The following is an 18,509-nucleotide window of genomic DNA, read 5'->3' as shown; positions in this document are numbered from 1 at the left end:
AGACAGTAACCTGTGGTGACCAGGTCTCGGGGCGCAAATACTGAAACAGGCCTGCGGAACCCGAGAGCTGCCCAACCCACTCGAGTCCTCCTCGGGCCTCCCACAAAATGAGCTACCTTGATTTCTCACGTGCTGGGAGATCACACCCACAAGGCCAACTTCTGCCCCTTCCTGACTCATCTTGCTCTCTAGAAAGCGTCTCATTAACCTACTAGTGGACATTTGGCTTTGCAGACATTTAATTACAACTAAATGTCCCGAGGAGTCTCAGCATCACCTTTCTAGTTGTTCTTGCAAGTTTGTATCCAGGGATTTCCCCTTTGGCTTTCACTTAGTCCCAGCCTTGAGGCAGGGCCCCCACCGCCAGCCTGGTTCTGTGTAGGTGGGATGATGGAGGGTAGATGATGGGCAAACTGCAGAAACCGCCGGGCACAGGAAGTGTGTTGGGGAACATGGGCTTGGAGGTGCACGGGGCTGCCCCTCACCTCCTTATGCTACAGGAGAAGGAACCACACACACAGCCCCTCCTGCAGCCTGGGGGTTGGGGACCGATGTTGACCCATGTTAATAAGAGGACTGTCGATTGATACCAATAAAACCCATTTTTCCAGAAAGGCTACCCTCTAACAGTGCCAATGATGGCAGAGTCATCGAAAGCCTCACCAATCTAGTTACATCAAAACACCATCAAAACATTTAAAAACCAGCTAGGACCCACAGGCTCACAAACCAACATGTGCTCCCCCAATGAGATGTGCAATTGGTCCATCCGTCCCCGGGACCCCATGGAATTTCCTGAACCAGATGTACAGGCTGCTTTTTTAAAAATAACTCTTTATGTAGGGGAATAAATACCCTCTTTGCTGACAAATAGCTGACAAATAACCCAGCTATTCCCCTCCCCAGGATGGACCATGAAAACACTTTCAGCCCGAAGGAGCAACCACATAGCAGAACCAGAAAGTTGTGATGCAAAGGTCTTCTGGTTGACAGAGATGCCTGCTGTCTTCGTCATTTCAAACTCATTTGTTCTCAGCACTGTGAGGGGCATTTGGCTGTTGGAAGAACAGCTAAATGATTTCAAAACTGCGGAAATGGCAAAAACAAAAACAAAAAAAAAATCTGGGTTTGTACGGCTGGACAGGAAGTCTGTTAAGTCACCTCTCTCGTATCCTCACCTTCTCAGACGGGTGCTGTCCACTTGGAGGACAAGACCATTTAGAGGGAAGGCAGCAGGGGCCTCCACCTCCCGACGAGAACGGTCTCCTGCGAACAGCTTGTCTCGACTACGGTCTTGCTGCTCTACTGCAATTACCGAGCACCTGGCCATATGTTATCATAACCGCGCCACGCAATTAGATGTTTTGCTCTGTGATGCTGATCGCAAAAGTATTTCACGTATGTTTTCTTCACCAAGACCCAAGCAATTTGAGGGCACGGGCTGTGCCAAATGTGGCAACGCTTCCCTTGTGCTAAGGCCGTGTCACTGACATTCATCCTAGAATCTCTCTGGAACAGAATCAAAACCAGCGCAGGGTGGGAAAGCAAGTGTCCCAAGCAGATAGGCTTTTTCCAAAAGGAGGCCTGCAAAAATTATCTACTCTTCATGATTCATGAAATTCTAATGAACGTTAGTTTCCCAGGGCAGATCTAAAGCAGAAAGTTTAAAATCAAATCGTCAACATGCACTAACTATTTTTATTACTTATTATTTTTTATTTTATTGGTTGGCACCAAACTCTTTGTTAAGTATTTTGAATATCACCTGCCAGTGGATATCCGTAATTGCCCAGCACAAAAATGGACATTCATGAGCCACCAAAAAATGTTACATTCTGCATATTATGTTTATTCAATAAGGTAGAGAAATGTACAATATAGATTTCTAGTAATAATCATTTTTATACTAAAAAAGGAAAAGAAAAACTAATAATTTTCATTCTGAAGGAGAACTTTCGGTTATCACATAGGTGGCTCATACACAAATAATACTGTGTAAAACGGTTGTCTGTATTTCTAACTCATCTCCACAGCAACTAAAAGAGTCACAGATGTTTTAAAAAAATACCAGATCAATATTTTTTTTTAAAATGAAGATATCTGAGTCACTTTGCCATGTTATACCAGCAGTTTAATGAGGTTTATTTATTTCAACACAGATAGACCACTAAAAGAATGATTTCCCATCCAAGGTCTCCTGTCTGCCCCCAGCCCCCCAGCCCCCCCTGCCCCTCTGCCTCATACGGACCAGGGAGAGCAAAATGGCACAGAGACTGAACTATTCACCACTAACGGGAAACAGAGCTTGTTGCATCTATAAAGGACAGACAGCGGCGCAAATGATACTACACCACCACACTCTAAAAAGTGCTTTTAAAGAATTGGATGTATTACTAGAAAGAGATTTAGATACTGTCTTGATGCATGACACATTTGAGTATCTTTGAAGGACACGCTTGGAAAGAAGTGTTCTGACAAAGTGGTAGTTAGGCTGGTCATCAAACCACCTCGACAAAGAAACGAGCAAACAAACTAACCACGGGATTACACTGTCACGGCTCTAGGAACCAGCGGGCCTCCCAAGCACAGTGCAAGAACGATCCTTTAGAGGCAGGCGTTCCTCCGAAGAGAACTGGGGGACACGGCACAGAGCTCAGTACCAAACCCGACTACGGAGGTCACCGTGTCCTTAACTGCCTATGGACTGCCAGCAAAGAGTGACCTCATTTTCTATGTATGAATGAGAAGCTGAAATAGGCACCAAGTTATGCCAGGCAGAAAGCCCAACGTAGTCAGAGATCACGTACTATCTAGTTATCACGAAAAGATGGTCATTGAAATTTTGTATTGAAAAAACAAGCAAGCAAACAAAACCAAAAAACCCTCAACATTTAAGCAGTAGGGGAACACACAGCAAAGGAAATTACAGTATGCTCATATAATCAAATAATATGCTATTTAAAGTCATACTTCAAATACTTTTAAATGCTTAAAAAAAGTATTCCCTTCTATTTTTAATACTTAATTTAACTTAATTTTAAATGGTTAACATATGTTACTTTTTTAATTAGAAAAAAGCATTATTTTGAAATTTAATCCATTAGTACAGAATAGATTGGAAGAGAAAATGTCTCCCCCTCACAATTATTTAAAAACTTAGCTTGGAGTTTACATTTCTGTCTTTGGAGAGTAAAACACAATGGACACTTTTATTATTACTTAAGGCAAGCTCTGTCTCCTCTGTGACTTGGTGGTGATCTTGGATGAAAAGTCCTTTCACAATAGTGGCCAGTGCCACACATGCACCCTTTTTCATTCCTGTACCTCCCAGTCTAACAGAGAACTCCTGTGGAGGGTCGGGTGTTTCTCTATTTAGCAGATAGGAAGAGCATTTATGAAGTTATTTTTCCTGGGCCTCTCTTTTTTTTCTTCCATTTTGTGATATTAATAATTTGAGACCCTCTTTCTTCTACTGTAGAAGGCTAACAGTAGTTTTCCTAAGCTGGAAAAATCTTTCCTAAGTTAGAAAGGGGAACTAGGAAAACAGTTTAGCATTCCTATTACAGATCTTACTGCTGTAATTGTAACAACCCATATACAAAACTCTTCACTCACAGGTAAACATCCAGGGTCACTGAACTGCCATATTGGACCCAATCAAATGGCATCACACAGGACAACCTGAAATCCCTAAAGATACCATCTGAGCATGAAAGACCAGATTACCTGGCACTAGACAGAACACGTTTCTTCTTAAATGAGAACAATTTCAACTTTCTTTTACCTTTCAAAGTTATAGCACGGTTATCCTTAATTAAAGTTTAAGTGTCATTTAGTACCTTTAAAAAGTTCATTGCTTTATTCTACAAAATTTGGTGAACTTGGCTCTTAAGGTAGTCAGGGACTTGGTACCAGGTTTAGTTTTAAGCAGAAATTCCAGTCCTTTGAACACAGTAAAACCAAATGCACATTTGCAAATACTTCTGAAGAAATACATGGTAGGAAATGTATCAGCATCCTCCTTCTTTCCTTAGCAGTCTGTGTGGCTCTGATGCTAAAGACTAAGTGATTCCTAAACTCTTGTATTGTGAAGTATCTGTTGTTTCTTATCTTTTCTCCTCCCCTTGACCAAAGGCTATGCCAACCTTATCAAAATAAGATACAATGTTGAATTAATTACCTGGATGATCCGGCTCTTTCTACATGAACTTCTTAGTCACACTGTCTTTCCTGGGGGCCCTACACCTGTTGAGTCTTTACAATTCAAACTATGACAACTAAGATTAAGTTTAAACCCAGGCTAGGAATCTGAAAAGCTCAAAGGATACATTTCTAAGAACTCCTGGGCAGATCTCAGGGAGTGAGCGTGACTGCAGGAGGCAGGGAGCAGAGTGGCCCAGGCCCAGCCGGCCACGGGCACGAACCCTGGCCCTGCTGTGCGATCATGGACAAGTCACTTAACATGCCTAGGCCGCCCATTCTTTTCCCACGTATGACTTGTACTGAGACATCATAAGCACATACCAAGTGCTCAAAGAATGGAAGTAATTCATACGTTTGATTACCAATCTGTGAAAATAGACACAGAATAATAATTCTAGATATAATGCAATTATCACAAAGTATACTACGCACCTACAGGGTTCTACAAATGTTATTTTAGGTTTTATAATAATGAATATATTCTCATTCTTTTCTATGTTTAATATTATAGGCTATTCTAGTCCATATAGCTTTTTTTTTTAAGTGTAGAATTCAACCCTCCTCCCCCTTAAATGACTGCTACCATTAAAACTGAAAAATGTGATACTAGGTTTTGCTAGTCTTGTTGGAATAAATACTCCATAATAGTTGGGTTTCTCCCTGACTAAGCTATGAAATTATAGGGAAATCTACATGCAGCAGATAATGTTCATGGAGAATATCAGGAGGCTCTGGATGGATTGTTACGGGTTTCCTCATAGCCCCTCCCCCACATGCATTAATAACTGAGATAATTAATGTCTAATTCCTATATACAATCACATATGTGCCACTTATTCAAACTTCAGTGGAAGCTTATTTCCATTTTAAAAGTTCTGTCCACATTTCGGCCCTGGCTGGCGTAGCTCAGTGGATTGAGCACGGGCTGGGAACCAAAGTGTCCCAGGTTCGATTCCCAGCCAGGGTACATTCCTGGGTTGCAGGCCATAACCCCCAGCAACCACACATTGATGTTTCTCTCTCTCTCTCTCTCCCTCCCTTCCCCCTCTAAAAAAAATAAATAAATAAATAAATAAAATCTTTAAAAAAAAAAAGTTCTGTCCACATTTCGAGCAGAAACCACAAACTGAAATGTTTACAATCATTTAAAAAAAACCCCTCCTCTAAGACTCATTTAAAATCATTTTACTATCCTTTTGTTCTGGACAAGTCAGAGACTTAAAAGATAATGAGACATTTTATTTTTTAATTTTGCATTTCTTGATTCTCTCAAAAGCATGAGAACCAGGGGTTGTTTTGACCTTTATACTCCCATGTCATGTCCCTACTTTAGGATTAGTCAATTACTGAAATATGAAATCATTGTTCATGCAGGGCAAGGTGTCATATGCATGCTCACTCTGAAAGAATAGCAGAGCTCTGTATGTGTCCATCTGTCTAGAACTTGATAAAAATTCATTTCAAGAGCTACGTATTTTCAAGAGTCTAACATAGGCCTACTTTTGCAAATAGGTTCATTTCTCTTCATCTTTCTTGTGCTTTGAAGCAGTTGTGGTAAAATGTTCTTATATGCATTACCCACATATGGCCAGGTCATGCCTTAGCTCACAAGTTCCATTCTTCTCACCCTGTACATTTTGCAAAACAGTTATCATTCGATGCCAGAAGGCAAAGCAAGGTTTTGGGAACCGAACAATTTCTACCCTCCCCTCCCATTTCTCCCCTCCCCAACTCTGATAAAATATCTCCACCTCCTGGTGCCTTTAACCTCAAAATAAGGAATATCCTCAAAAGGATAATCCTTATCCTTAAAGGATAAGGATTTCAAAAAACAGTTATTGATAAAACTTGCTTATGTGCAAAAAGATAAACTGTTCCAGTACTTTGCTTATGGCAGCTATGATAATGATGTTAGCAATGTTGTAAAGATGAGTTTGAATTAGTAGACCCACTAAGATAGATGATCTATATAGTTGCCTCTTATGCCTAAGGCACCTTTTGAAGCTCAGACAATCCCCTCCCTTACACTAAAAGCAAATCCTTAGTTACATCCGCCCTATAGTAGTAAGTCAAGGCAAATGTGAGACAATACTATGATATGCTTCAGGTCATTTAATTATGACAAAGAATGCTCTTGTTTCCTCTAGCTATCCCTACATAATTCCCTCGTGCTCTCTCTCTCTTGCTCTCTCTCTCTCTCTCTCTCACACACACACACACACACACACACACATACACTACAGTTCAGGGAGAGCAATCAGGCGAGCAGCCTGAGCTGAAACCTTTGGAGCAACTCCAAGAAGATAAGTCTTAACAGAGTAAAAGGCACAGTGAACATACAACACTTGGCTCATTTAACATGTGAGGTAGTGAATTCAGGTCTATAAAACATTTCCACAGATTATAGGAAATGCCCAAATCACCAGTTAATTATGAAAGGTAATTCATAATCTTTGGTGGGCAGGAAGAAGGTGGGGCAGCAGACAAGCCCTGGGGGATAGATAGGTAGGTACTGGCAGGTCACAGTGGGAACAGGAAAGATATAATAGTTCAAGGAAATTAGATGGCTTCTAGACAAAGGTCTCTAGAAGACTGTACTACACTGTGGACATTTATCTGCAATAAAATACGAAGTAAAAGTAGCTTACAATGTAGTTTACAATGTCACCAAGTATCAAGGAGCTTATAGAGTTGCAATCAATCAGAAGTTCTGAGCAAAGAGAGACAAATCCAAGCATATATTCACCAAAAGGAGGTGTCAAACCACCTGCCTTCTGAAAAACTGTTCCTTTTTTAAAGCTAAAAGTGCATCAAAATAGGTGCACCTTTTTTTTTTTTATAGAGACATCCTGTAAAGTCTCTTGACTTAAAGAAAAAGGACATAAATAAGGTTCTACAATACCAGGAGTGTTGCTCATTACACACGCGTGCTACACACGCTGGCCAGTTCCAACAACTGTGCATCAAGGTGGCATGCTACCTGCCCATCCCTCTTCCTGGCCTTAAAATGCAGCTGCTCCTGTGGGGGGCCCTGAGAAAAAACGGTCCCCACAGGCTAAGTACAGAGCACCAATGCCCCGTGCTGGGGAGTCTGCAACGTGAGTTTTGCAATGACGCCACATGGAGATCAGCGGGGAAAAACATAAAAAGAAACAAGGACTAGAAGGCAACAAACAAAAATGTACTCCCCTTTGTAGGGGTCCAAGAGGAAACAACCCCAAAATCCCAAACCAGAGATGGTCGATGGTCACTTATCAGGACACACTGGGAACACCTACTCCATACCTGGACTGAAAACAAATTAGAAGTACCTGGGAAATCAACTGGGACACATTTTAATAAAAAAAAAAATCTCCCCATCATCAACATCACCACCACCATCATCATCAACCCTGGAAAAATAATAAAAAAAAAAACCCCAGCACCTGAACTATCAGAAACTGCACTTTAAGACCTGAGGTTTACATAACCTCAAATTACATAATATTCCTGCTGTGCACTAAAAACGCTTCTATAGGTGAAGCGCCAAATCCCCTGGTGTTTTAACATTTTCCAGAGAGAGAGAGAGAGAGAGAACTGGAAAACTCTGCTGAATAACTGGCAGGGGAGGGAGGAAATAGAGTGCTGGAAAAGTCATCCTTGACAGGCTGCAAACCCAACCAAATGTTACAGGATAAAGAGGAACTCGGAGCAGGTGACTCCCTTCGGCCCCCATCCCACCGCGCTGGGGCGTCTAAGGCCGAGGCAGAGTGAGCCGGGCGCGGGGCACGGCGGGGCTTACCTGCTCCCCGAAGTCGATGGCTATGTTGGTGATGCCCAGGGGCACCAGGAACCGGATCAGGGGCCAGTAGTGCGTGAGCGCCGGGAATTTCACCATAGTCCCCACCGTGGGCTGACCCCACACACATCTGCCGCCGCGAGGGGACTCTGCAGGGAGGCGCGGGCCGAGCGGGCCGAGCGGGCAGGGGCGCGGGCGGACGCAGGCCGGCTCCGGCGGGGCCTCGAGGCAGCGGCGGCGGCGGCGTCCTCTCCGAGCGCGGCGGCTCTAGCAGGAGATCCGCAAGCTCAAGTCCATCCCTGCTGCCCTCCCACACAACAAAGATCTGCCGGGAAAAAAAAGAGGAGGGACGGTGGCGGCGGCGGCGGTGGCGGCAGCAGAAGGTTCTGCTGACAGCGGCTCCATTATAAGCGCTCCGGAGCCCGGAAATAAATAAATAACCGCACGCACGAGGCGCCGCCGCCGCCACCACCGCCGCCACTGCGCGGAGGAAATCGGGGCGGGCGGGGAGGCGCGGACACCGCCGTCGGCAGCCCTAGGGCGGGAGGGCGGTGGGCAGGGGAGGAGGCCGGGTGGGGGGCGGGCGGCTCCCTCCTCCCCTCCGCGGCTGCCTGCGCTCCGCGCGGCCGCCGGGGGCGCTGCGCACTCACAGGCCGCGGGGGCCGCCGCCTCTCGGGCTGCCTGCCAGCGCCGCCGCCTCCGCGGCTCCCTGGGCGCGCGGGGTGGGACTGGTCGCGGTGCCCGGCCGCCCCTGGGACGGTGGCTCGCGGCCCGGGGCCTTAGGGCGTGACGGGGCGAGCTTGAGGGGCGGGGGCCCGGAGCGATCTGGAGGCCCCGAGGGCGGCGGGGCTCTGCAGTCCGGCCCAGAGCTGGGGTCCCCGCGCCGTCCCGGGAGGGGCTGGAGAGTGTGCAAGAGTGGCCGAGGGGCAGGCGACGGGACCCAGGTCCCTTGGAGCGATAGGGGCGCGCTTTGGCCGGGGGTGCGGGGGTGGGGGGTGTGGAGCGGGCTTGGGCAGGGAAGTGCGGGGAAGGCTGCTCTGGGCGGGGGCTGAGGTCTGATTCGGGCCCACCTGGGCACCGAGGTACCGGGAATAGACGGAGGTGCCGCTTTGGGCGTGCGCTAGAGACCGAGGGAAGGTCGCCGCGGGAGGAGCATCTCCAGAGGCGACCGGACCCGGGTCCCAGAGCAAAATGCGCAGTGGGCCGCAGGGACTGGTCCCAGCAGGCTCTCAGACCCGCCTCCAGTACTTACTAAGAGTAAGGCGAGATTCTTCTCAAGGCAGCGCTCTTGTAAAAAACGAAACAAACGAACAACAACTCGAAAAGTCTGTTTCTTTTAAATAAACAAGGGGAAAGGGGAAAGGGGAAAAAAATCTTTTATAGTACTGTGGCCCAATGATTTCAGAGTAAACAAGAGCTGTGCTGAGTATTTCACCTAAAACTGCATGACAGCAGCGCCAGCATCCATCTCTGCACCCAGCGCACAGTGACGGGCGGGTTTAAGGCCCGCGGTGAATGAGAAGTGCCTTGGATAAATGGATAATCTCTGTACTTTCCGCCCAGTTTTTCCTTGGACCAAAAACTGCAAAAAAAATGGAATCTTTTAAAAGCAGAGGGTGGGGGGAGGGGAAGGGCCTCGTGCAGAGCCGGGCTGCTGAGCAGTTGTCACCAAGGTCCAGAGGGTTTAATGCCCTCTTGAAATGGGTAATTTTTGAAGAAGGGGCGGGGCAAAGGATGTAGCCTGTCCTCTTGTTTTGCACTCGCCCATTACAAGCATCTTTCCAAGTTTAAGTAGCATAATGGATTTAAATAATTTATTATTAAAAGTAATAAAGTAATTTTACACCTAGGAATGAGTCTGTTAGCTCACATTTAGCTTTGTAAAGCTTGTGGCAGTGGTGAGCTTGAGACCTCAAATGCCTGGTTTCAGATATTTCACAATTATTTGAAAGTATATCACATAGTTTCCATATTTTATGCCGTTTAAGAGACCTTTTTAAATTCCACACAGTGTGAACAAGGCCTTGAGAAATAGGAAACTAATTTATCTCGTGGCTCTGATGTAACCTCAAATTACATCCTTTGTAATTAAAATGAAATTTTGGTGATTATTTATTGTGTTAAATGTGTCAAACAATATTATCTGAAAGGCTTCCCAGCAAAACAGGAAGCTCTCATGTGTAGGACTGTCCTCGGTAGCCAATTCCTGAAAGGTGTGTTTGAATATAGTCAAATCTTATTTTAAATATACTAAGAGAACTTGTCATTTAAAAGAATTCTCTGGGAAGGAGTTCTTTTCTAAAGCAAATATCACCTTATGGCTTACCCATTCTGTCAGTCTAGGTTTCTGTGGGCTCAATTTACCTAAAGCCATCGAATTACACTGACCTTTGTCTGGAATGTGGGCTGATGGGCCCTGGATCAATCCTCATCAAGTCCAGTTTGCTTTGCTTGGTCCCTAGACAAGGACAGGACATTGCTGCTGCTGACTGATGCAAACACACACCTGTGATCTTAAGGATGCGTGGTGAGAAAGTCTTGGTAAATCAATGAAAGATCATCATCCTTGTTTGAGTATTCTAAAAATGTATTTTTTTTAAATGAGTGATTTAAGAGTGTCACCTTCGATTATGGCAAACAGCCCTTTTTATATTTGAAAGGCCTTTGAATTTCAATCACACGGCGGCAATGTGAAAGTGGATGAATGAGACATTTAATTATTTTTTTCTGTCAAATAATTAACTCCTGAAATCAGATAACGGATTTCAAAGAGCATTTTTGGCATCTCTCTTTCTTCCTCTTTATAACTTAATAGTTTTTTGAAAAGATCACGCCAGAATATAAGTGATGATAATGAATAGGAAAATCTATCTTGCCTAGAACCCCAAGAAATGATCCTAAAATCATTTAAATTAGATTCGGAGAGTGTTATCTTTCCAAGGGTATAGCTTTACCTTCAGTTCGCAAAGTCTTTAGGTTAGATTTGATTGCTCTACTCAACAGCATAAGAAAAAAATATGTACATATAAGAAAAAAATACTGAAAAATATGCTCAATTATTAATAGTGGTTAGATATAGCTGCAGAGTATTGTTATTTTCCTTTTATACTTCTCTGTATTTAACTCAATGGACATTTGTAAGTATATAAAACTAAAAGAAACTTTAAGAATATTAACAAAGCTTCATCAGAAATGCAAATTAGCACTGATTTCAGAGCCCAGAAAAAGTTGCTCTTCCCAAAACAATTTTATAAATGACCAACAATATATTATTATTTCGATGTCTTAAGTTATTAATGCTAATTTTTGAAGAAACTAATGCAAAAAAAGAAACTAAAAGTTACATACATGTCTGATTTACTTTTTCCTTGAATTGATCTTAAATGAATATGTTGAAGTTTTATCTGCTGCAAAGGACAGAATAAAATGGACCACCCACTTCTAGAACTGTGTAACCTCAGGTGCCCAGCTGCAGCAGTGGACATGGTCTGCACGCTTTGTCCACGCAGGAGAGACTGACTTCATAGAGTCCTCTACACTGGCCACACAAAATTATCCTCCACCATATATTTAGTATAACCAACTTATTTAACAGATAGTTTTGATGAAAGATTTAGTCCTGCATATTGGTGTCTAGTATTGACATGAATAGCAAACCCTCCCAAAATATATATAAATTCAAGACTTATAGTTCTACATCTGGGCCTGGTGTAATTTCACTATGTGGCTCACTGGGGATGCAGTGAGGGAAGCCTCTGATCCACTAGGCTTCATCAATAAAATTTTTATTAAAATAATTACCAAATAAAATAGACTATTTCACCGTGTTTGTATAAATATGGTCCTGTTTGGTGAAGCCATGATTTCTGCCCGGATCTGGGCTTCTGGAGAGCAGAGGTGGTTTCCCTGCCCCAGCTGCTTGCCGTCTGAGTGTCGTTCCAGCCCCAGGCCGAGTTACAACTTTCCTGGGCTAATTATCATGGCCAGTGGTCCGCTCAGCACATCCCAATAGCTGGAGGCAGGGGGTGTATGTGAAGAGCAGGAACAATTAAATGGCATCAGTCCAATCAAGAGACCATAAAATACATAAAGTAGAGTCACTCATGTCAACCAAAATGGCTGTCAGTCAGCCATGACATTTTGGTTCAAGTGGGAAACTACTTAAGTCGAAGGAGACACATCTGGTAAGGAGACACACCTAAGCTATCTGCACACATGGTCAGAATAGCAGAGCGGGACCACTCATAGACCGACTCCTAGGCAAATTCTCCACTTGGCATCAGGGGTGGTGAGACATTTATCAAAAAGACCCGAAAGAGTAGTCCTGGCTGGTGTGGCTCAGTGGGTTGAGTGCCAGCCTGTGAACCTAAAGGTTGCCGGTTCGATTCCCAGTCAGGGCACATGTAGGCCAGGTCCCCAGTTGGGGGTGTGTGAGAAGTAACTGATCAATGTATCTCTCACACATCGATGTTTCTCTCCCTCTGTTTTCCCTCCCTTCCCTTCTCTCTAAAAATAAATAAATAAATAAAAACCAAAAAAGACCCAGAAGGTAGAGTGCACCACTTCCAATGTATAACTGAGGCAGGCTGCACACCACTGCTGAGACAACTGAGCTCCACACACCAGAGTGTTGCTCCATGCCACACTGATCTCCCTTGGCATCAGCCACCAGAGGCTCTGCCCTGCTGGACTGAGGACTTCGCCTGCCCTGCTGCTCACCCAGCTCTGGAGATCCTTCTTTGCAAGATGCTGACAACACCCTTGTCCACTGTGCTGTCTGCCAGGCCTGCAGACTGAGAGTCTGGGATTCAGGTACGTTATCCCCCATTGATTGCTGTCTCTGTGTGTTAATATTTCTCTTGGGTTGTTAGAGGGTGGGTAGGATCCCTTGTGTGTGACTCTTGTCTATTCCTTGGTGCCACGCTGCTCAGCAGGCAGCTAGCCAAGCAGTTGCCCAGCTGACTTATAGGAAAGACTATGTCAGGAACCTATGCTCGCGACAGTATATTATCCTGAAATTGAACGTTTGCTATAGATAAGCTGGAATTAGCTAGTTAAATTCTGCGAAGAGTTATAGTCCTCACTTTTAATGACTGCTTTAATAATATACTTATTTTTGCTTGCATAGTACTTTAAAAGTAACACACAGATGCTTTTAAAATGTTGAGTTATAAAAAGAAAGGGGGAAAATCTCTGCATGCTGACATGGAGTGATCAGCAGAGTATTTTGGTAGTTAAAAAAAGCAAGGTGCCAAACTGTAAAATTGTATACTAGTTTGGGGGTAAAACAGGAAAGAAATGTGAGTATGGTTGTGTATGCAGGTGTGTATTTGTTTATATTTGTGAAAAGAGACACTGGAAGTATAGTCCAGAAATTATTTAAATTCAGTGGGGGAAGAAAGAGTAGAATAGAGATGGAAGAACTTCTCTGAATGTACTGTGCTCTCTAATTCTGGCTTTGGAAACGTTCATGTTTTACATGTTGAAAGCATAAAGTTAAATGAAAAGAAAACAGTTATGGACGGCAGACATAAATGTCATGCTTGTCTTTTTTCTTGTTTATTCCTCTTTTAATCTGGGAAAAGGATTTGAGGCAGCTTCCATCAGAGCACAGGTGTGTGTGTGTGTGTGTGTGTGTGTACATATATATATGTCTTAACCACTTTTAAAATTTTGATTTTTTGGTAATTGCTAGAAAATAAAACATTTGGGGAGCCTCTTGCCTGGTCAGTTATGCAACCAGATGGCGTTGTGTACTGACACTTATTAACTCACTCCTGCGTCTCAGAAGTGGCCTAAGAACCAAAAGTCTTGGGATGGATCCTGCTCATGCCACTCAAAAACACCACTGCCACCACCACCACACCCACCACCCCCTGACTCTCAGAGTTCTGGAAGTAATGCCCTTTTCATAGGTGAGCACTTGATAATTTGCTGACTTGTATTTGGCTTCTTATGGTGAAACACAGAACGTAAATGTGTGTGCAATCCATCCTGGCCCTGCCGACCCACGGTGGCAATTCTTAATGAGTCAAATAAAATGGAGGATGTTAGAATTAAAATGTAGCTACTTTTTGTTCCCCTTTTCCTCTCTTCAACTTCTGCTTTTACTTGTTTTATTTAAATGACCAAAATAACATAAAATGACTGTAATTAAAAATATTCGAAAAGCTTAAATTTTTATTCTTGCTACCTCCCCAAGGAATACATAATTTTTATCTTATTTTCATTTATTTTTTGGCCAACTTACTTTTTAAAGCTCTTTTAAAATATCATGTCTTCTTAAATATTTCCTGTGTAACTCCAGCTCACTTTGATCATTTCCTTTCCATGTTATAGGCTGGCAATCAGAATGAGTTCATTAGCCTCTATTTCTAGTGTATGCATCTGATACCTACCACAAAATGTTAAACTTCCTGAGGTTGTGCACATTTTGTGAAATCTCTTCCTAAGTATTTCATATATTTTAATACTATTGTAAGTAACAGGTTTTTTTTATTTCAATTTCCAATTTTTATTGCTACTATATGTAAATATAATTGATTGTTTAATATTTATATCATCTCCCCAATTCTCACTTGCCACTTCTAGAACAATAATAGGCACTCAATAATATGTTTTTGAATTGAATTTTCCATACATTTTTCAACATTCGATATCTAAATTGACAAGTGTATTATCCTTTCCGTTATACAGTTAACACTGACTCAACATCCTTAACATTTTTGTAACACATAGACATTGGACTCCTAGCTTCTCAGACTTTATATCTCAGAAAAGAAATAAACAAAGAGTGGTTCTTTTAATTGTTACTGTATTTAATGGAATATTTTTTTCTTTTCAGTGTTACTCATTAGATTATATTAGGTATTAATTTATCAGGCAAATATGTAGTATATTGTCATCTTCAGGATAATATATAGCTTATCCTTAAATTGCTATATCCCCACCAGAGCATTAAACTTGGAAATGTTCCTGACTTCAAAATGGTATTCTGCTACTTATTACGTGATTTTACTTGTGACTCAATAGATGATTAAGCAAGGTGTTAATGAAACCTGTGTCACTTTAATCTCCATATAGATGAGGTAACATTGTTTTAATTCATTCAGCAATCTCTTTTGTGTGCTTATGGTGTGCCAACCATGGTGCAATGTGCTTGGGTATATAGTATGGTATAAAACAAACGTAATCCCACTAAGGTTGGGCTTAAAAGATATGTTCTCTCATTACTCCTACTTAACACCTGACTGGAGGTCCTAGCCAATGCAATCAGGCAAGCAAAAGAAATAAAAAGTATACACCATTGGAAAAAATTGTTATTCACAGATGACAAGATAATTTATGTGGAAAATCCCAAAGATTCTATAAGAAAACTATGAATTAATACGTGAGTTTAGCAAGGTCACAGGATAGATGCAAACTCAATATAAAATAATCAATTGTATTTTTATATCCTACAATGAAAAACTGGAAAAAGAAATAAAAAAATACCCGTTACTTACAATAGTATTAAAATCCATGAAATACTTAGGAATAGATCTCACAAAATGTGCACAAGCTTGTATGTTGAAAACTACAAATGATAAGAATTTAAAGAAGACCTAAATAAATGGAGATGTGTAATATGTTAATGCATCAGAGACATCACCATTATTAAGATATTAATTCTACCCAAATTGCCCTACAGATTAAAGATAATCTCAATCAAAATCCTTTGAAAAAAGAAGAGGAGGGGACTGAGGGTGGCCAAAACGATTTTGAAAAAGAAGAGCAAATCTGGAGAAGTCAGGACTTGATCACCACCTGATTCCAAGACTTGGTCACCACAGTGCAGTGCCGGTGAAGTAGACGTGCACATCAGTGGAATAGCATGAAGAGTCAGAAACAGACCCTCGCATATATGGCCAATTGGTTCTTCCCAGAAATGCCAAGGTAATGAAATGGAGAAAGAATAATATTTTAAATAAGTGGTGCTGGGACAATTGGACACCCATATGCATAATAATAACCCTTGAACCATATTTCATGCCATCTATACAAATTAACTAAAAATAGATTATACATTCAATGCAATGACAATACTTCTGGAAAAAAACATAGGAGAAAAGTCTTTGGGACCTTAGATTAGGGAATGATTTCTTGGATACACATCCAAAGCACGAACCACACATTTCTCACAACTAATTTATGAGAAGGCATATTAGTTGAATTCCTTTTTGAATATAAGAGACGTCAGCTTAAACTAGCCTAAGTTGAAAAGAGGGCTTTATTATGAATATACAACTATGTCCCACACAACCAAGCCAATAGCAGTTTCCCTCAGGAAGGGACTAGAACCAGGGACCCTCCAGAGGCTAAGAATGCAGGACTGATTTTTCTCAAGAATGTACTTTTTACTATAAAAACTCTCAGTTTTCTTTCTCCTTTGGAACACTCTGGGTATTGCTTAGTAGTGTTTCTAATTTGTAAACCCTAAGGCCCTAGGCCTCCTGATTCATCTAAGCTTGGTTGACGGGTGGCTGGCCTGGTAGGGTTTGAGTCCTTGGACCCACTACCTGTTGCCAGGGAACACGAATGCAGAAAAGCACCCATATTAGTTCCCAAGCAGGCCTGCTTGTCTGCACAGCTAAAATTTGCGGACATAGAATTTTTGGTCTCTCTGATTCCAAAGCCAGTTCTTCCAGTTTCTTCTCTTATGCTTCTTCTGGCTTGACCACATCCATGCTGAGTTGAGCTGGACATGCTGCCAGAGGTGGACCGAGCTAGGGGTTGCTTAGGAGGGGAGCCCCGCTGGACTGAGGTAGGGCATCCTTGCAGGCAGGCCTGGGATCTGTGGCAGGTCAGGAATTGGGACACGCCAGGGTGTGGTCCCTGTGGCCAAAGTAAAGACTGGACCTTCAGGAGAAGCTGAGTGGCCTGACCTGGGGCGGAGGCAGTGCTGGAGCTGCTCACAGAGAAACTTGTTTTGGTTGGAGGCGAACCTCTGAGTTTGTTTTTTGGTGAACTGCTTTACCCAAGAAATGTTCCAGTCATGTCTTAAAAGGCTTCGCCCCTCCAGAGAGGGTCTGGTTTTCCTGAGTCAGTGATTTTGTCTCCTTCTGTCTAAGAAAGCTGCCAGTTTTTCTCCAAAAGAATGTTTTGCCCTTAGGGTGGATGGGGGCTCAGGTAGCTCTGGACCGAGACCCAGTCCTCTGGGCCTTTGAGTTAGTAATTTTCCAGTTCTCTCCTGGTGCTGGTCCCCAGGTGGTGTTTGACCTGAGCCTGACACTAACTCCAGTAGCTCCAGTCGCCCGGATGTCTGCACAGAACAGGTGTCCATGACAGGCCTTATCTTGGGTTGACTTGGCTGCCTTCCAGGGAAGAGTTGCTGCTTGAGGCAGGCCCCATCCCAGAAGTAAAGAAAAGCATCTTATCCTTGCCCCAGCATTTCCCAAGAACTCTGCTTACTGCTTTTGAGGCATGTTTACCATAGGCACGTGCTCCTCTCTCCCTGACATGTCCATGTAGAACATGTGGCCCAAAGCTCAAAAAATGGGTAGATCAATAACAAATTAAGTTTGAGATAGGTCATTGGATAACAGTTTCCAATGCCAATTAATAATAGTCACTCAAGGTAAAAGTGACTGTGTTTTCTGAACCCCAGATGTTCCTCTTGGCTACTTTGAAAGCCAGTGTGGGAGGTGTAGTGTGGAGGCAGAAATATTTAAGGCTGGGGTGACAGGCTGGTGGAAGTGTGGGGCTTCCTCTCTGTTCTGGGCCCCAGTGGCTGCTGTCACAATGGGGAAGTGTAGGACACCTGGGAAGATCATGTTGGTCCTGGCTGGATGCAACTCTAGGCACCAAGCGGTCATCGTGAAGAGCATCGAGGGTGGCACATCAGATCACCCCTGTAGCCATGCTCCCAAAGCTGGAATTGACCATTATCCCTGCAAAGTGACAGCTGCCATGGGCAAGAAGGAAATTGCCAAGAGGACAAAGATCAAGTCTTTTGTGAAAGTTTGTAACGACAATCACTTTATGCCCACAGGTACCCTGTGGATATCCCCTTGGACAAATCTGTCATCAACAAAGATGTCTTCAGAGACCCTGCTCTGAAACACAAGGCCTGATGGGAGGCCTAGGTCAAGTTCAAAGAGAGGTATAAGACCAGCAAGGACAGATGGTTTTTCCAGAAGCTGCAGTTTTAGATCTTTTTTGCTTCAGTCATTAAAAGTCCAAAAAAAATTAAATTTTGGCTGGAATAGAAAAAGGAAAGAACACATTATTGGAACTGGAAAAAATGTCCAAGGCATTTGCTGGCTATACTAGACAACAATTTAATCCAGCCATCCTCCCTGTGTGTGTATCTGGCAGAAGCAAACCCTGAGACAACAAAAGAGAGTTAGCCAATGGCATTCCTCTCGCCTCAGAGATCTCCATTTCTTTCTTCTTATGTTCTTAGGTTCCAGTGGGGAGGTTTGGGTGTGCCATGGGCGGTCTAAATGTTGAAAGACCAGGAGGAGAGGCAGGGTATGTAAAGCACCTA

General features: G+C 43.1%; 1 protein-coding gene and 1 pseudogene across 2 annotated transcripts in view; one reads left to right on the top strand and one right to left on the bottom strand.

Moving 5' to 3' along the window:
- ANKH (ANKH inorganic pyrophosphate transport regulator) overlaps positions 1–8,398 on the bottom strand; it is a 120,666-nt gene extending 112,268 nt beyond the window's left edge. Inside the window, exon 1 of one of the 2 annotated variants that reach the window (XM_036020251.1) lies at positions 7,985–8,398. In XM_036020251.1, coding sequence (XP_035876144.1) covers positions 7,985–8,080 — 96 coding nt within the window. In that variant the 5' untranslated portion in view covers positions 8,081–8,398. The remainder of the gene's footprint in view (positions 1–7,984) is intronic. The other variant, XM_028512298.2, reaches the window with a different exon arrangement.
- A 6,429-nt stretch (positions 8,399–14,827) lies between these two features.
- On the top strand, positions 14,828–18,205 carry LOC118499423 (annotated as a pseudogene).
- The last annotated feature ends 304 nt before the right edge of the window (positions 18,206–18,509 follow it).

The sequence above is a fragment of the Phyllostomus discolor genome, chromosome 3 (genome assembly GCF_004126475.2).
Source record: "Phyllostomus discolor isolate MPI-MPIP mPhyDis1 chromosome 3, mPhyDis1.pri.v3, whole genome shotgun sequence".
Classification (NCBI taxonomy): Eukaryota; Metazoa; Chordata; class Mammalia; order Chiroptera; family Phyllostomidae; genus Phyllostomus; species Phyllostomus discolor.
The sequence above is the reverse complement of the archived record's forward strand: the minus strand, read 5'-3'. Positions and strand labels throughout refer to the sequence as shown.